The sequence below is a fragment of the Oncorhynchus mykiss genome, chromosome 24 (genome assembly GCF_013265735.2).
Source record: "Oncorhynchus mykiss isolate Arlee chromosome 24, USDA_OmykA_1.1, whole genome shotgun sequence".
Taxonomy (NCBI): Eukaryota; Metazoa; Chordata; class Actinopteri; order Salmoniformes; family Salmonidae; genus Oncorhynchus; species Oncorhynchus mykiss.
In genome coordinates this window covers 27,886,767-27,906,185 of record NC_048588.1, presented here as the reverse complement: position 1 = coordinate 27,906,185, position 19,419 = coordinate 27,886,767, and the positions used below count along the sequence as shown (strand labels likewise).

Below are 19,419 nucleotides of genomic sequence, written 5' to 3'. Positions count from 1 at the left end.
AGTTGCTGTAGAAACTGTTTATTTGAATGGGGAGAGGAGACAGTAAGTGCTGGCTTGGGGAGGGAGATCTAGCCTGGGAATGGATGGCTCCTCTTCTTCGGTGCCATGGAACTCTGCTCCCTGATAGTGTGGAGAATAGATTCAGACAGTGAGTACATTTATATGCACACTAATAATTAAATATTAAACTGGTTATGGCAGTAGTCATGTCCTAATAATTGAAAAGATTGCTCAGAAAACCAGGTTTTAAATCTGTGTATGCTTAGTTCAATTTTGACTCTACACTGATTTTTAAGCACTTTGTTCTGCATATTTTAATCGGTGTAAGGTCAAATCAAACAAAGCATCCTTTCAAATGATTAGGACATGTAAACCTCTTAATTGGGTTTCAGTAGAGAATGGTGCCGGAGGGGGTGGCTTTTTCTCTCACATTTCTCTCATTTTGTACAGAATGTTGCTGCTACTGTCTCTTATGACCGAAAAGAGCTTCTGGACACCAGAACAGCGATTACTCACCTAAGAACTGGACAAAGATTTTTTTCTTTGTATACTGCATGGTCGAGACAAGGCCCAAATCCTGTCTTCAGCGTGAAAAAAAAAAAGGGGGAGAAGGGTGGGATCTACTCATCACAGATGAGTAGGTAAACCACCACTTCCCTCCTAATTGGCCAACGTGCAATCATTGGAAAACCAACTGGATGATCTATGATTTAAGACTATCCTACCAACAGGACATTAAAGTCAGTTAACAACATGGATAATATAGAGCTGGCTTCTCTGTGTTTCGGCAGGGCAGAGCAGCTACGTCTGGTAAGACGAGGGGCGGGGGTGTGTCTATTTGTCAATAACTGCTGGTGTGCAATGTCTAATATTAAAGAAGTCTCGCGGTATTGCTCTTCTGAGGTAGAATACCTCATTAGCTGTAGACAACACTATCTACCAAGAGTTCTCATCTGTATTATTTGTAGCTGTCTATTTACCACCACAAAACGATACTGGTACTAAGACCGCACTCAACGAGCTGTATAAGGCCTCTGCTTACAAGCAAAAACTAAAGCAGGAAGCACCAGTGACTCGCTCAATACAGAAATGGTCAGATGAAGCGGATGCTACGCTACAGGACTGTTTCGCTAGCACAGACTGGAATATGTTCCGGGATTCATTCAATGGCATTGAGGAGTATATCACCTCAGTCACCGGCTTCATCAATAAATGCATCGACGTCGTGACATTTCCCAACCAGAACCAATGGATTACAGGCAACATCTGTATATAAGCAATCCCACTATGCCCTCAGACGAACCATCAAACAGGCAGTGTCAATTCAGGCTAAAGTTTGAATTCTACTAAACCGGCTCTGACACTTGTCAGATGTGGCAGGGCTTGAAAATGATTAGACTACAAAGCGAAACCCTGCCATGGGCTGCCCAGTGACGCGAGCCTACCAGATGAGCTAAATGCCTTATTATGCTCCCTTCGAGTTAAGCAACACTGAAGCATGCATGAGACTAGCAACTGTTCCGGACAACTGTGTGATCATGCTCTCCGTAGCCGATGTGAGCAAGACCTTTTTTTAAACAGGTCAACATTCACAAAGCTGCGAGACATATGGATTACCAGGATGTGAACTGCGAGCATGCGCGGACCAACTGGAAAGTGTCATGACTGCCATTTTCAACCTCTCCGTGTCCGAGTCTAATACCTACACTATCGTTCAAAAGTTTGGAAATGTCCTTGTTTTCCATGAAAACATACAGTGCCTTGCGAAAGTATTTGGCCCCCTTGAACTTTGCGACCTTTTGCCACATTTCAGGCTTCAAACATAAAGATATAAAACTGTATTTTTTTGTGAAGAATCAACAACAAGTGGGACACAATCATGAAGTGGAACGACATTTATTGGATATTTCAATCTTTTTTAACAAATCAAAAACTGAAAAATTGGGCGTGCAAAATTATTCAGCACCTTTACTTTCAGTGCAGCAAACTCTCTCCAAGATATCCATAAAAAGTGTAGTTTAAAGTTTGCCACAAGCCACCTGGGAGACACACCAAACATGTGGAAGAAGGTGCTCTGGTCAGATAAACCAAAATTGAACTTTTTGGCAACAATGCAAAACGTTATGTTTGGCGTAAAAGCAACACAGCTGAACACACCATCCCCACTGTGGTGGCAGCATCATGGTTTGGGCCTGCTTTTCTTCAGCAGGGACAGGGAAGATGGTTAAAATTGATGGGAAGATGGATGGAGCCAAATACAGGACCATTCTGGAAGAAAACCTGATGGAGTCTGCAAAAGACCTGAGACTGGGACGGAGATTTGTCTTCCAACAAGACAATGATCCAAAACATAAAGCAAAATCTACAATGGAATGGTTCAAAAATAAACATATCCAGGTGTTAGAATGGCCAAGTCAAAGTCCAGACCTGAATCCAATCGAGAATCTGTTGAAAGAACTGAAAACTGCTGTTCACAAATGTTCTCCATCCAACCTCACTGAGCTCGAGCTGTTTTGCAAGGAGGAATGGGGAAAAAATGTCAGTCTCTCAATGTGCAAAACTGATAGAGACATACCCCAAGCGACTTACAGCTGTAATCGCAGCAAAAGGTGGCGCTACAAAGTATTAACTTAAGGGGGCTGAATAATTTTGCACGCCCAATTTTTCAGTTTTTGATTTGTTAAAAAAGTTTGAAATATCCAATAAATGTCGTTCCACTTCATGATTGTGTCCCACTTGTTGTTGATTCTTCACAAAAAAATACAGTTTTATATCTTTGTTTGAAGCCTGAAATGTGGCAAAAGGTCGCAAAGTTCAAGGGGGCCGAATACTTTCGCAAGGCACTGTACATGAAATTATAGTTGCAAAATGAATAGGAAATATTGTCAAGAGGTTGACAAGGTTATAAATAATGATTTTTAATTGAAATTCCCACAATACACAAATCAAACCCACAATTGCTGATGCTCCAGATACTCAACTAGTCTAAAGAAGGCCAGGTTTCTTGCTTCTTTAATCAGAGCAACAGTTTCCAGCTGTGCTAACATAATTGCAAAAGGGTTTTCTAATGATCAATTAGCCTTTTTTAAAATGATAAACTTGGATTAGCTATTTATTTCCTTAACTTACCTCATTTGCACTCACTGTATATAGACTTTTTGTTTTCTTTTGCTCTACTGTATTATTGACTGTATGTTTTGTTTATTCCATGTGTTCCTGTGTTGTTGTATGTGTCGAATTGTTACGCTTTATCTTGGCCAGGTCGCAGTTGCAAATGAGAACTTGTTCTCAACTAGCCTACCTGGTTAAATAAAGGTGATATAAAATAAAAAGCTAACACAACTTGCCATTGGAACACAGGAGTGATGGTTGCTGTTAATGGGCCTCGGTGAGCCTATGTAGATATTCCATTAAAAGTCAGACGTTTTCAGCTACAATAGTCATATACAACATTAACAATGTCTACACTGTGTTTTTGATCAATTTGATGTTAATTTAATGGACAAAAAATTACTTTTCTTTCAATAAAAATTACTTTTTTTAAGTGACCCTAAACTTTTGAACGTTGTGAACATGTTTCAAACAGTCCACCGTGGTCCCTGTGCCTATGAAAGCGAAGGGAGCCTGCCTAAACCATTACTGCCCTGTAGCACTCACATCTGTAGCCATCAAGTGCTTTGAAAGGCTGGTCATGGTTCACATCAACACCATCATGCCAGAAACACTAGACTCACACCAATTTGCGTACCGCCCCAACAGATCCACAGATGCAATCTCAATCGATCTCCCGACTGCCCTTTCCCACCTGGACAAAAGGAACACCTATGTGAGAATGCTATTCTTGACTATAGCTCTACATTCAAGACCATAGTGCCCACAAAGCTCATCACTAAGCTAATGACCCTGGGACTAAACACCTCCCTCTGCGACTGGATCCTGAACTTCCTGATGGTCCGCCTCCAGGTGGTAAGGGTAGGCAACTACACATCTGCCACACTGATCGTCAACCCTGGGGCACCTCAGGGGTGAGTGCTTAGTCCCCTCCTGTAGTCCCTGTTCACCCACGACTGTGGCCAAGCACGACTCCAACACAATAAGTTTGCTGATGACACAACAGTGGTAGGCCTTATCACCGAAAATGATGAGACAGCCTATAGGGAGGAGGTCGGAGACCTGTCAGTGTGGTGCCAGGACAACCATTTAAAAAAAAAACTTTGTTACTTTTGACTTGCCTAGTTAAATAAATTCTTATTTACAATGACTGCCTACCTTGGCCAAACCCTAACCTGGATGATGCTGGGCCAATTGTGTGCCGCCCTATTGGACTCTCAATCACGGCTGGTTGTAATACATCATGGAATCAAACCAGGGTCTGCAGTGACGCCTCTAGCACTGAGATGCAGTGTCTTAGACTGCTGAGCCACTCGGGAGCCACAATGTGAGCAAGACCAAGGAGTTGATCGTGAACTATAGGAAAAGGAGGGCCGAACAGGCCCCCATTAACATCAATGGGACTGAAGTGGAGCGGGTGGAGTGTTTTCAAGTTCCTTGGTGTCCACATCCCCAACAAACTATCATAGTCCAAACACACCAAGACAGTTGTGAAGAGGGCACAACACCTTTTTCCCCTCGGGAGACTGGAAAGATTTGGCATGGGTCCCCAGATCCTCAAAGTTCTACTGCTGCACCATCGAGAGCACTGGTTGCATCACTGTCTGGTTTGGCAACTGCTCGGGATCTGACCGTAAGGCACGACAGAGGGTAGTGCGTACGCCCCGGTATATCACTGGGGCCAAGCTTCCTGACATCCAGGACCTACTAGGCGGTTTCAGAGGAAGGCCCAAAAAAAGTCTGACTTCTCTCTGCTACTGCACAGGCGCCAAGTCTAGGACCAAAAGGCTCCTTAACAGCTTCTACCCACAAGCCGTAAAACAACTAATCAAATGGCCACCCGGACTATCTACATTGACTCGGTACCAGTACTCCCTATATCTAGCCTTGTTATGTACATTTGTTACTTTTTGTTTGATTTTTAGATTTTTTTTATTTAGTAAATATTTTATCAACTCTTTCTTGAACTGCATTGTTAAGGTCTTGTAAGTATTTCAAGGTAAGGTATACCTGTTGTATACTATACCTGTATACAAGGTAAGGTAAGCTATACCTGTTGTATTTGGCGCATGTGACAAATTTGATTTGATTGCAGTGGTGTATTTGATCTGCTCATGTGCCAGCACTGGGTAGCGCAAGCCTCCCTCTTCTGCACGAGTGAAGTGAGCTCGGGAACAACAAAGTAGGAATCTTAACTTATTTTCGCTTACAAACTTTGTCACAACTCGGAATCAAATAGGCTTCGTAAAAATAACATTGTCAATGTGGTAGAAATAATATTTTTAATTGGTGATTTTCTGCATTTATTTAAGTCCCATCAGGATTATTAGGGAAATTGTTATTCTTGCAAATCATGTAAATGTTTTCAACTATATTAATCTGACTATCCACAATCGTATTGTGTGTAAGTGTACTCTGTCTTGCACAGAGGTATAAACCCTTTCTATTACAGTGCTTTAGAGCAGCTCAATGTCTCTGAATAGATACTCAGACAGTAATGCTCATGGCTAGGTACAGACTTTTCAAAAGTGTGTGTGTGTGTGCCCGTAGGGTCTGTGTAATCAGGGCTATAAGAAGCTTTATTATGCTGAGGACCAGAGTATAGAGGCACTGCAGGGAAGTGGTTGTATGGACTGGAGTGTTTGGTTATGTCTGGAGATCAGGGGCTAGATCCTTTGGTTCTGTCTGGAGATCAGGGGCTAGATCCTTTGGTTCTGTCTGGAGATCAGGGGCTAGATCCTTTGGTTCTGTCTGGAGATCAGGGGCTAGATCCTTTGGTTCTGTCTGGAGATCAGGGGCTAGATCCTTTGGTTCTGTCTAGTAATAACACTCCAGCCCAAAAGAAAGAAGAGGAGCAACATTTCTACCGTCTGTTAGTTCAGTGAGAAATTGGATTCGGCTCAAGTCAATGATTTCCAATTTGAGAGGCTGAGGCTTGCCCTTTCTCTCTCCCTCCTTTCTCTTCCTCACCGCTCTTTCCATTCATTCCTTCTCACTCTATCTGTGATGTTCTCTTGGGGATTGGTCAATGAATTAGACTTGGAGATGCTCCACTTCTGTGTAGTCACTGTTGTACGTACTTTCCCATGCGTACTTATTGGAAAAATCAGTCACGCAGACGTTCCTTGTCAGGATGAGGCGCAAATGTTATGCATTGATGTCACACACACACACAGGTCTTGTCACAGATGGTCATTTTATATATTTGCCCCCCCCCCCCCACCTCACACACACTTGCCATAAGTTGGTATTTTATACATGTACATCACACACACACTCACTCCCAATCACGAGGTGGTCATTGGAACTGGTGCACAGTTTGAGATGTTATCCTTCTCCACACACTCCACTGACAGTTCTCCATATTGATTAGATGAGCTCCGAGTCTGGAGTTAACAAGTCTGTTCCTCACTGAATATCCTGACATCAGTTCTATTGGCAGCGCTCCTGGTTGAGAGGAAACGAGAGCTGGAGGCAGAGATTGATCTGAGACACAGATGGAAAGGAAACTGGGACAACAGGATCAAGATACCTTCTTAATGTGCGTCTCCTGAAATTACACAAGTGGGTTGTGTTTTGAACACGCGTACACTTTTATAAAAAATATCCTGGAAGATGGTGTCAGTGAAAGGTACCAACCTGTTACACCTCAATGCACCAGTCAGTCTGCTTTCTTCTCACACAGAGGGGGAGAGCTCTGTTGCTGTCCCAAATGCCCCTGCTCCCTCTATCTCAGACACTTTGTACCGGGACTGCTCGGTGTATTAGTCATAGGAATTTGTGTGTACACGGCTGTGTCTACACATGTCTTTCTACATGTATGTGTAGGCCTATATGTAGGTCATCTGTTATATACAAGCCTAGAGCATGCTCCTGATCCTCCCAGAGCTATGGCCCTGGACTGCTGGGGGTAGGACCTGAGCCCACGCCTGAATTGTCTCGAGAGTCCACGGGGGGACAGGGGACATTTGGGGGACAGGGACATGTAGGGGACAGGAAGAGAGGGATGGATAATTACTTTAATCCATTTAACTGAACCACTTGACTTGGGTTTTCATGAGCCCACATGGCATGCAGTTCAGCACGCCAAGGCAGATGTGCTGGGTCAACATGTAGCTGTTATGGACGCCGTTGGGCTCTGTATGTTTGCCTTCTCCCCCTTCCTGTCCCCTTTGTTCTTTTTTTCTGAGGACTATTTCAAACTAAGCATGATTCTCAAGAGATGAGCATCATACACGTTTCTCCATGCAGGCACACTCACTGGAAAAGTGGTGTCTGATAGCTGAGCCAGACAGTTGATGCACCGAATACGATACAGGTTCCTGCTCAGTTTCTTGCTCAGATTCCCGCTGTTTGACGGCGCCAGCTGGGTGATTGGACAGTTTCCAGGAAGCAGCAGCATCATAATTATCATCCCTCCTATGCAATTCCCTTGGCTCTGCTGAAGAACATGCGTTGTTACTGTTCCTTGAAGTGGTTTACTCAATCCAACACCTCGCAAGTTTCTTTTTCATATTTGTTCATTTAAGAACATTTAATTATGATGATGAAATAGATCATGTCAGGTAGTGTGCCAGCCAGCCTGCTTTGGTACCACATCCTTCCTATGGAAACATCTTTGTGTATAATACAGGAGAGGCCAATGTTAGTGTGTCTATATATCTTACTGTATTGTCTAGTGGTCACCATTCCATTTAGAGGATTCCCTAGGGTCCCCCTTGACACCGTCCACCCTGTCTATTCAAAGCCATGTGGCCAGTGACTCAACAGTGAGTGTGTAGTGAGGGAGACTGTGTTTGGCGAGCCCCTGGGTATCACCTTCACACAGACTGCTCAGGAGAGTGTCTGCTCTGTGAGTCCAGTACAAACACATGGTCATGGCAGGTGGAACGGTCAAGCTTACATCTGAAGTGCACTCTCATTATCAAAGTTTGTGTGTGTGGGAAGATCTCTCTGACAAACACATGCACTTAAAAGCGCTTCTGAGGATGATATCATATTGCTCAGTCTACACTTTTATTAAATGCACTCTGAAATAGCATATATTACATCTGTAAATGTATGTGAACATTTTTTTTCCCCCGTTTTAAAGTCCTCTCCTCTCCTGTCTGTCACAGCGGAGCCCCTCCCCCTGATGGACCTGTGCAGGCGAGTGGCCAGGCTGGCTCTGGGGCGGGACCGAGTCAACCAGATAGACACCCTCCCTCTGCCAGAGACCATCAAGAACTACCTCCAGTACCAGTGAACTTACACACACCAGGACAACGAACGACTTGCTTGACGACGGCTACATTCACTACAGTCAACCCCAAACAATTGAACCCTGAAACACTGGACATCTACTGAGGATGATGATGATGGTCGGGAGGAAGCCTATAAAGGAGTTGCAAGTTTCCTTTTAGGATGTGTCCATTTTGAACTCCATTGTTTCAGTTTGCTCACTGCTGTCCCCCAGATGGACAGATGAGTGATTGATGGACAGACGGAGGTAGATGGGCGTGAGACTGGACTCTAGCAGAAGTGTTGGGCTATGATGCTGGCTTCTCATTGGGTCTATGGGTTTATAGCGTGTAAGCTTCTAGAATATATTCCTGGAGGAACAGGGTGTTTTGGGGATGATGCACACATAGTTACTGTACATCTATAGACTCTCTGGAAGCCTCTCTGAACATGTAGATATTTTGACTCTATAGCAGGCTCTACTGAGGCTCACCAGCCCCTAGCCACAGGGACGCGAACATCGTTCAACGCATGCATATGCAAACACTAGCTCATGCTCAGAGGGGCTGTTTTCACTGTGTGAGGTTTTATGCATGTGTGGGTTGGTGCGTGTCGGTCTTGCTCAGCAACAGGCACCCTAAGACATCAGTCTGAACCACTGAGTTTGGCAACACTGCAGCCTTGATATCTCTAGTCCCCTGCTGCACTGCACCTTCCTCACCTCAACTGGCAGTCTCCCTTTTATTTATCAGTGGGCTTCATTGGATCCATGCCTCTGTCTGGGTGAGTGACTGGGGATGCATCCACAGTGGCACCCTATTCCCTACATAGTGCACGCCATCTGATCAAGTGTAGTGCACTATGTAGGGAATATGGTGCCATTGTGGACATACCTGGAATGTTGTCAGTCAGTGTGATGTGTTAAAGCTGAGGTTGGTCTGAGGGCCAATCTGTTACTGTTTATGTGCCTGCTCAGAGAAAGTACATCTGTCACAGGAGACAAAGACCTGCTGCTTTTTTCCCTCTTTCCGTTCTTATCCTGATGGTGACTATTCCTTTAAGTATATGTTCTGTTTTTATGACTGGGGATTTAGTTTGTTTCTGATTTTTGTTTTCTATGGTTTTGAGATCTATTTGCTGGACAGGAAGTGACCCGGGTGAGACAGGAAGTCTCGCTGAGAGAGACTGATCGAGGAATGTGCTGCCATGAGAATCTTTTAAATGTGAATAAAACACAAACAAACTGAACCAAACACAATGGTGTTTTCTGTCCAGTTGGACCTACTGTCACCTCAGTATGCCAGTGTCATCCAAATGAAGGGAAGTCTCAATGCTGCCCAGCACATTCACAACATTATGCCTTTGAACTAACAATATAGTAATTAATTTATTTAACTGTGATTTAAAGTATGTTGCTGTATTTGGATGCCTGTATTTGATATTTAGTCCGTGACGTTTTCTGAAGCAGGCAGGCTTTGAACGGAGAACAAAGCCTGTTATGTGATCACAGTTCAGACAAAGCAGCTTTCCCTGACCATTCATGTTTTACAGCATAAATGTGTCTGTCAATCATATCAAGATCACACCAGGACAGCAAAGTGGTACTGATGAGATGATTTAACGTAAGTGGTGAGAGAGTTCGGTTGTAAGGGAAGGAAACATTTCCCTAAATGGTTACAATCATCCTACTCAATAGGTAGGGATGATTTTGCAGGGCCATAGTTACTTGCCCATTACCAGAAGTGTACATAAGCTTGTGTTATAGCAATTGGCTCATTCACCCACCCTCCCTCCCCCTTTCCCCTGTAACTATTCACCAGGTCATTGCTGTAAATGAGAATGTGTTCTTGTCGACTTACCTGGTAAAATAAGGGTTACAAAAAAATGTATCTCAGGCGAAGGCTTTAGTGCTGAAATGCAGGTTAAGAAGCAAGGATTTGAAGGATGAGGAAACGCTTCAGGGCAGGATTCTGGACACAACATCACAGTTAGAGGCTAAGACAAGGCATTGGAAATCAAATATCAGTTAAATGAGATCATCCCTGCCCTTGGAATTTAGTAATTAATTTACTCCCTTGCAGAAAGGTAGGATCAAATCAGGATAAAAGCTGGTGCTCAGAAGTTTGATCTGTCTAAAAGGGGCTTATCCTTGATACACCCCCTGTGTCTTGACAGTTTGTTGTGACAGCTTGATTTGAGCTGCGCTACTATGCTGATTTACAATTGAGCTCTATATCCTGTTGTATAATCTTACAACAGTGGCTATTGGCTCCCTTCTCTTCCCTCTCTCCCTACTCAACTAATTTCTCCCCACTTCTCACCCTCTCAAACCAGCTTTCATCATCGTCCATATTATTACTGTCTGCACTCTCCTGTCCTTTACATCATCACGAAAGGTGTAATCTCTCCCCTCACCTGTCTATTCTACTGCCTTCACTCTCCATGATTCCCATCAACATTCCTCCTTTCACTCTTCTCTGCTCCCTCGTCTTTACCTCATTCCTTTCCCTCCCTCTCATCCTGTATTGAGTGACATGGAGGGCGGCGGTGGGAGGAGAACTGTAGCAGTTGAAGTGCTGTTGTCTCCCACAGAGGCTGCATGGAGGGAAGATGAAGAAATGTATAATTCCTAAAAGAAAATCACCTCTTTAGGTTTGCTCTTATCTCCTTCAGAGCGTTATGTAAAATGTATTGTTTGGTTCTGTGGTCTGTTTCTCTCGCTCAGATTAAATGAATGAGTGCTTGACTTCTCAAAGCTTCTTTTCTCTTTAACCTATTTGAATGAGCTTTAAAGGGTACATAGTCAGTCTTCTAGACGAGGCGCACACACTAAACAGAAAATAGCCCTTTACTCACTTTAGGTAACTCAATCAAAAACGTTTTAAGAACCATGAGTCATTGCAACCAGTAAAGGGGGCTGTGAATGTGGTCAGTGCAGGCATGGAACGGAACTGGCAGAACCACTAGCGTCCAAATAAAGGTCAGCATCCCTCAGCTCATGGCCGTCATGTCTCTTCTGTGTTGTGGTCACATTCTAACAGACACACACTGACCTGTGAGTGGACCTGGGGGCTATTGTCAACTCAAGGAAACAACCGCAGCGACGTGAAAATCATGTAAATATTGTGCCTTCCTGTATTATGCTAAAATGTTTTCCATTCTGGGCTATTTACTTAGTTTGTATTCATATCTTTTATTTCTCATTGTTGCATTATCGAAGGAACATGCAAGTAAGCATTTAGTTGGATGGTGTATCCCGTACATAAGACTAATGGTACTTGGTTGAGCTGCTGGTACCTGTAGTCAATACTGCCATCTGCTGGTTATAAGAAAAAGTTTACCGGCAGAGGAAACACAGTTCACTGAATGAAGTGAAGTTTACCGGCAGAGGAAACACAGTTCACTGAATGAAGTGAAGTTTACCGGCAGAGGAAACGCAGTTCACTGAATGAAGTGAAGTTTACCGGCAGAGGAAACGCAGTTCACTGAATGAAGTGAAGTTTACCGGCAGAGGAAACACAGTTCACTGAATGAAGTGAAGTTTACCGGCAGAGGAAACACAGTTCACTGAAGTGGGACAGACATTTGATAAAGGAATCGTATGGTCACAATTAAACCACACAAATGCCAAAACACTCCAACCACTTTTTTAATAGATTTGTTTTACAAACTAGGGGTGAAGAGAATGCATAGTCAGCCACACTTCTAGGAGGCTCGTCAGAAACATGAGGAAATAAATGGAAAAGGAACACACTGTTAGTAATTAATAGACTGGGTACATACTTCTAAAGGACACACCCACCCCTACAGGGTCTCTCTCACACCTACAAAACAGAAGGGCATGATGATAATCATATGGAACAGAAATAATTCAGAAAATCAAGGACAAAGTGAGAACAGACCCATGTGAAGGAACTGTGTACCAAATGTCTCTAGATATAAACACACAGCGATACACCCAGAGTAGAAGTATGTACGTGTAGAGCAGGGATCAATAAAAATATATTATACAGAGAACGCCCAAAGTATTGGGACAGTGACATGTTGTTTTGGCTCTGTATTCCAGAACTTTGGATTTGAAATGATGCAGTTACTGAGGTTAAAGTGCAGGCTGTCAGCTTTCATTGGAGAGTATTTTCATGCATATCGGATGAACAGTTTAGAATTTAACACCACTTTTTGTACATGGTCCCATAAAAATGGGGAACAAATTTATGTGTATCCTAAATGAGTCGTGAAAAATGTCAGAGTTGGATGCACAAATATCATACCCACAAGAAACGCTAACCTCTCACCATTACAATAAAAGGGGAGGCTAGCATTTTTGGGGGGGGGGGGGGGTGATATTTGTGCGTATAACTTTCTCGCTCATTATTCACAATTTATTCAGGATTATCCTGAAGTGTTTAGAAATATATTCTATTATTTGTGATAAAAGTGACTCAAATGGCAATACATTAATTTGTGCCCAATAGAAATGAATGATATATAATCTGAAACAAACTGCATGCATCCAACCAATTATAGTCACAAGCTTGGTGTCATTGCATGCTATGAATAGATTACCAAATACTAAAATGTTTACTACTTTAATACAAGTTAATTGGTCCCAATACTTTTGGTCCCCTAAAATGGAGGGACAATGTACAAAGTGCTGTAATTTCTAAACTGTTCACCCGATTATGGATGAAAATATGCTCAAATGAAAGCCGACAGTCTGCACTTTAACCTCACAACCATTGTATAATTTCAAAGTACAGCGCCAAAACAACTAATTGTCACTGTCCCAATACTTTGAGCTCCCTGAATATATTATTGTGGAAACTCACTCTGGGTCTCAACTTACTGTTGACAGTTTGAATTTGTACAATTTCAAAATGTTGTGCATCAGCAGTTTTTCTCATGTCAGTCACTGACAGTCACTCAATTAGGTCATGTCAGACACTGACAGTCACTCAATTAGGTCATGTCAGACACTGACAGTCACTCAATTAGGTCATGTCAGACACTGACAGTCACTCAATTAGGTCATGTCAGACACTGACAGTCACTCAATTAGGTCATGTCAGACACTGACAGTCACTCAATTAGGTCATGTCAGACACTGACAGTCACTCAATTAGGTCATGTCAGACACTGACAGTCACTCAATTAGGTCATGTCAGACACTGACAGTCACTCAATTAGGTCATGTCAGACACTGACAGTCACTCAATTAGGTCATGTCAGACACTGACAGTCACTCAATTAGGTCATGTCAGACACTGACAGTCACTCAATTAGGTCATGTCAGACACTGACAGTCACTCAATTAGGTCATGTCAGACACTGACAGTCACTCAATTAGGTCATGTCAGACAGTGGGGTAAAGTACTTTGAGTATCTGTACTATTTTATTTTCTCAACTTTTACCCCACTACATTCCTAAAGAAGATCATTTACTTTTTACTCCATTTTCCCTGACACCTAAAAGTACTTGTTACAGTTTCAATACATAGTACAGAAATGGTCTAATTCAAACAGTTTTAAAGAGAATATCCCAACTGCCTCTGATCTGAGACTCACTAAATGTCAGTGTTGGAGTGTGCCCCTGGCTCTCCAGGCTGTATCACATCCGGCCGTGATTGGGAGTCCCATAGGGCGGCACACAATTGGCCCAGCGTTGTCCGGGTTTGGCCGGGGTAGGCTGTCATTCTAAATAAGAATTTGTTTTTAAACTGACTTTCCTAGTTAAATAATAATTAAATAAAATCCATGAATAAAAAAGTGTGCTGTCTAGGTTGCTTAATATAAGGAATGTGAAAATATTTATTTTACTTTTGATACTAAAGTATATTTAAAACCAAATACTTAGACTTTTACTCTAGTAGTATTTTACTTGAGTCATTTTCAAGGTATCTTTACTCAGTATGGCAATTGGGTACTTTTTCCACCACTGATGTCAGCAAAAAAATGATTAGATTGGTAAATGAGTCTAGCGGCCAGCTATACTTAGTAATTATGGTAGAATTACTGGCCGGGTGGCCCCCAGTGAATTTGTTGGTCAGTCTTCCTCAGATGTATTATAAACTCCAAACATTTCTCACAACTCTGTCAAAATGTATAGAATTGCAGGAAGTTACAGCGCCTTCAGAAAGTATTCCCTCCCCTCGACTTGTTTCACAGCCCCATTTCAAATGGATTCAATTGAGATGTGTCACTGGCCTAAACACAATACCCCATAATGTGAAAGCGAATTATGTTTTTAGAAATGCTTACAAATGAATACAAAATTGAAAGCTGAAATGTCTTAAGTCAATACTATTCAACCCCTTTGTTATGGCAAGTCTAGGAGTGAACATTTGTGACCGACTGGCTCAAATCGGTCTTATGGAGCAAAATTTGAAATCGTGTTTTTTTTTTTTTTTACATTGGATAAAAGTAGAGACTCAGAGCTACAAAATTATATCATACACTACAGTTGAGGAACAATGGGGAAGTAATTTTGCTTTGGAAGTTGATAAACTTGTTAACTCACTTTTGAGAAAATGGCCTTTGAATGTTTTCGTATCTAGTGAAGAGCCCTTTGTCTGTCTACACCCATTCAGCATCGTTCACACCCTCTTAAGCTTTAGCCCCACCCATCTTTAAGGTTTGATCCGAGCATTCTGTACTAACAGCAGTCAAGCACCCAAGCTGACTTGCTAGCTACTTCCAGACACAAATGAGAGAACAGCTCACTGAACATTACTCGCCCTAGCAGAGCTGGTTGGGCTGTTATGTTATCCAGAGCGTTAGTGACTGCAACTGTGCTGCCAGATACTGTGCAACTGTCCTGTCCATTCATAAATTCAGAGCGTTTCGCACTCGGAGCGTACACTGGACGCCCCGGCCCGAGGAGTAGGGTTGATCCGAACATTCAACGGCAGTCAAGCACCCAAGCTAAAGTTGGCTAGCTACTTCTAGACAAAAATGAGAACACCCCACTCTGACCATTTTACTCGCCCTAGCAGAGCTGGTTAGACTGTTTTCATGTTATCCAGAGCATTGGTGACTAACTGTGCTGCTGGCAACAATTTCATTATGCTTTTTTGCAGACGTTTACTGACACAAACCATATTCAACGGGTGTTGAGCGTTCGTTAATTCATCAAATATTCTGCGGTTCTGCGGTGAATTTACGAACGCACCCGAAATGGTTACTTGCATAGTGGAGTCTTTTGTTAAGACATGTAGCTAGCTAGGTAAACAAAGAACCATAATCCCAACTCATTAGGTTACTACCCTGCATTAATCAAATTTTGCTTAACAAGTCACATAAGTTGCATGGACTTATTATTTTTCATGGATGTAGGCACACAGACCTGTGAGCAAATGTGGCCCCTCATGATGAGTTCAGATTTAGTGGCCCCCACCCCCATCCCTGGTGTGGAGTAATACTTCCCAAACCTCTCCTCGGGGACCACCAGATGGTTCACATATTTGTTGGTGCCTCGAATTGGCACAACTCAATTGGTGATCGTTGACTAATTGAATCAGGTGTGCCAGTTTAGGGCTACAACAAATATGTGAAACGTCCAGTGGTCCCTGAGGAGGGAGCTCTGAAACCCTTGGTGTAGTCACTCAGAGGTACAGGTTGTTTCGTTTGCGGAACACAAGCGGACTTCACCGTTGACCATCTTTAGAATGCGCTTACTACATACAGCCTTAGTTGTTTTAGTGAGGTTGTTAGTTGCTTCTACAGCCTTCATGATTGTCTCAGCCATGTCACCCAGATGTGTTGGCATGGAGAGTGAAGAGGTGCATTTGAACAATGCACACATCTCAAACTGTAGCTGCTTTTATTTTATCTAGATATTAATACAACTCCAGTCATTACCGTCTTCATTTACTGGGTTCCAGAGTGAATACAGTCATTTTCTGTTAAGAAACTGTCATGTTAAACCTAATTCTTATTTCTAGCATTAGTGTGACCTGTGGATATTTGAGTGAATGGCTGCAGTGAAGCTTACATGTGCTGGAAAGGCTCTTTGTGCTCGTATCATGTGACCGGGGAAAGGTCAGTAGGTGAGGGCGTCTATGGTTACACACAGCTGAATGTAAACAACAGGTAGACAAGGAGATGAACATTGTCATTTTGAAACAGAACTCAAACAAATAACAGGAAAAACAGCTAAATAAAATGGAGGCGAAGTAGGTAGAGAGCATCTTTTTGTTTTCCATCGAAAAACAGTCCGATTAGAAAATCAAACCAGAAAAAGACGTTTCAAAATGAAACATTTTAGAAAATCGGGTTTGAAACAGTCTTTTTTCTTCTAACTACACATATACTGCATAACGTATAGAGAAACATAGGGGCTCCTTATCGTGTAGCATCACGTACACTCGAGTATCCCGTCTATTCTCACACGCAGACTAAACTGTACAACACACCTCCACAGTGAACACTGGACAGAGGATTGTCTCATCTGTAACACTTGCTTGGATGCTGAGGCAGAGAAATAAGAGATGCAATTGAAAGGTCAGAGCAGGTCTACAGAAAAGTGCATAAAGAATCACACATTTGTCTAAGGGGGAGAAGAAACCTTGGGGGTTCAGAGGTTCACCCTGAATTTCCCCCAAAACATATAGTTTACGCTCCCATGACTGGGCAGAAAAATTCAACAATGTTACATCTTATGAAGACATTAATATATACCATTTAATAATTATTATACTGAACAAAGATATAAAACGCAACATGTAAAGTGTTGGTTTCATGAGCTGAAATAAAAGATGCCAGAAATGTTCCATATGCACAAAAAGCTTATTTCTCTCAAATTTGTTCACATCCCAGTTAGTGAGCATTTCTAATTTGCCAAGATAATACCACAACACAATGCCACAGATGTCTCAAGTTAAGGGAGTGTGCAATTAGCACACTGACTGCAAGAATGTCCACTAGAGGTGGAGGAGTATTGAATGTTAATTTCTCTAACATAAGCCCCCTCTGTCGTTTTAGAGAATTTGGCAGTACATCCAACCGGCCTCACAGCAGTAGACCATGTATAATAACCACACCAGCCCAGGAGCTCCACATCCGGCTTCTTCACCTGCGGGATCGCCTGAGACCAGCCACTTGGACAGCTGATGAAACGGAGGGGTATTTCTGTCTGTAATAATGCCCTTTTCTGGAGAATAACTCATTCGGATTGACTGCGCCCTCTGCCCAGTCATGTGGAATCCATAGATTTAGGGCCTAATTTATTTATGTCAATTGACTGATTTCCTTATACGAACTGTAAACTCAGTGAAATTGTAGAGTTTATATTTTTGTTCAGTGTATAAAATTGTCTTGTTAAGTTAATGATTTTCTGTTAATATTTTTTCGTTCTTAGTATATTCACAAGGTTGGTGGTTGTTTCACTATCATAGCAGAGTCTTACTTCAGATAGCGCGATGGCTTCTGACGCGAGACAATGCTCCCATCGTCTTTAGTTTGTTATTCCTTGAGTTGGTTAACATTCAAGTAGTTAAAAAGGGCGGATGATTCTGGTCAGTCTGGGTGCTGAGGGAGTGGGTCAGAGGTTCTTACGGTCATCCAACTCACTTTACAGAATGCACACAGAGAAAGAGCCCAAAGTGCTGTCCACACTGACCAGGCCGTACAGTAAAGACTTCTGCATATTTATTCCAGTATCAATGTCTAGTGTTAGTCAGGATGTCAACCAGTCTCCTAGGTTAGGTTAGGCCTGTCAGAGTGGACTAGCCCCTGTGCATGTTGACCAAATGGGGTGGAGAGGACCAGGCTTTGTCCTGAGTACAAAGTGGACCCAACCAGCACTGTGTGTGGTTCTGAATGCCTACGGTCCAACTGGGGTGGAGAGAACCAGGCTTCGTCCTGAGTACAAAGTGGACCCAACCAGCACTGTGTGTGGTTCTGAATGCCTATGGTCCAACTGGGGTGGAGAGAACCAGGCTTCGTCCTGAGTACAAAGTGGACCCGACCAGCACTGTGTGGTTCTGAATGCCTGCAGTCCAACTGGGGTGGAGAGGACCAGGCTTCGTCCTGAGTACAAAGTGGACCCGACCAGCACTGTGTGTGGTTCTGAATGCCTGTGGCCCAAATGGGGTCTACTGAGATCCAGAAACCAGGGCTGGTCTGAACTCTGCTTCCCCACATATCATTATTATGCATCTGTACAGGTCAGTCAGTCATCATGCAAGGCACATCCCCTATCCACCTCACCCCAACACTATCCTCCCCTCAAGACCTCCCTGCACTCAATAAGCCTCTACTACCAATTGCCCCCTTGACACACAAACCACATAAATTATTAGCATTGTTAGACTCTAAACTAGCTTGAGTGCTCTCCCCAATGTACCTGCTCCAGTAAGCTATGTGCTTATTTAGGAGAGACAAGAAGAGAGAGCAAGAAAACGAGAGAGAGCGAGAGAAAGGGCTCCTAAGGACTAATTTTCAATGAGACAGCTTCTTTTTAAACAAGTTTAAACCATATCCCCAAAACAAACATTGATTTCCTGTCTACCAACCCCTCTTCCTGTGTCGTGCACCCCTGAAAACAACCCAACTCCCCATCCCCCAAAAAACGGGTGCTTTTGGGACAATTTGCTTTAGTTTTAGAAAGACAGGATGGAGGGACTGGAGGTGGGAGAGATGACAGTCCCTGGTCCCTCTCCTGTTTAATTTCTCTGGGGTCTCTTTATGCCATCCGTCCACGTCGGCCCATCTCTCTCTGGGATTTCATCTTGGGTCAGAGGTTAACCATTCAGCATGTAGACCACTAGCTCGTAGGTACACATCATGATGGCGGTGTTAGGGATCTGGCGCACAAGGTGGGTGGTGAGGCCGCGGTACAGCGCCCGGTAGCCCTCTTCCTTGGGAACCGTGGTCAGAGTCTGGAAGAAGGAACGGTACTTGGTGCCTTCCTCCCGTAGCCGGGTCCGGATCACTTCTGTAAAGAGGGGAGAGGAGCACGCTCATTTCCTGGTGATTCAAAATAAATACTTTCCCAATACTAGATTCCATGCTGGACTTAAATATAATTTACTCTCACAGTAACATGGTCTAAGGTGCACATGTGGGCTCCCGAGTGACGCAGTGGTCTAT

General features: G+C 43.1%; 2 protein-coding genes across 4 annotated transcripts in view; one reads left to right on the top strand and one right to left on the bottom strand.

Annotated features, from left to right (window-relative positions):
- LOC110504119 (SPRY domain-containing SOCS box protein 4) overlaps positions 1–11,075 on the top strand; it is a 53,809-nt gene extending 42,734 nt beyond the window's left edge. For 2 of the 3 annotated variants that reach the window (XM_036962017.1, XM_036962015.1), the window contains one exon: positions 8,229–11,075. In XM_036962017.1, the coding sequence (XP_036817912.1) occupies positions 8,229–8,356 (128 nt within the window). In that variant the 3' untranslated portion in view covers positions 8,357–11,075. Of the gene's footprint in view, positions 1–6,553; positions 6,653–8,228 lie in introns of all 3 variants that reach the window. The other variant, XM_021582951.2, reaches the window with a different exon arrangement.
- Positions 11,076–13,647: 2,572 nt separating this feature from the next.
- LOC110504118 (solute carrier family 25 member 36-A) overlaps positions 13,648–19,419 on the bottom strand; it is a 29,796-nt gene continuing 24,024 nt past the window's right edge. The window contains exon 7 of the mRNA XM_021582945.2: positions 13,648–19,264. Within this exon, the coding sequence (XP_021438620.1) occupies positions 19,071–19,264 (194 nt within the window). The 3' untranslated portion in view covers positions 13,648–19,070. The remainder of the gene's footprint in view (positions 19,265–19,419) is intronic.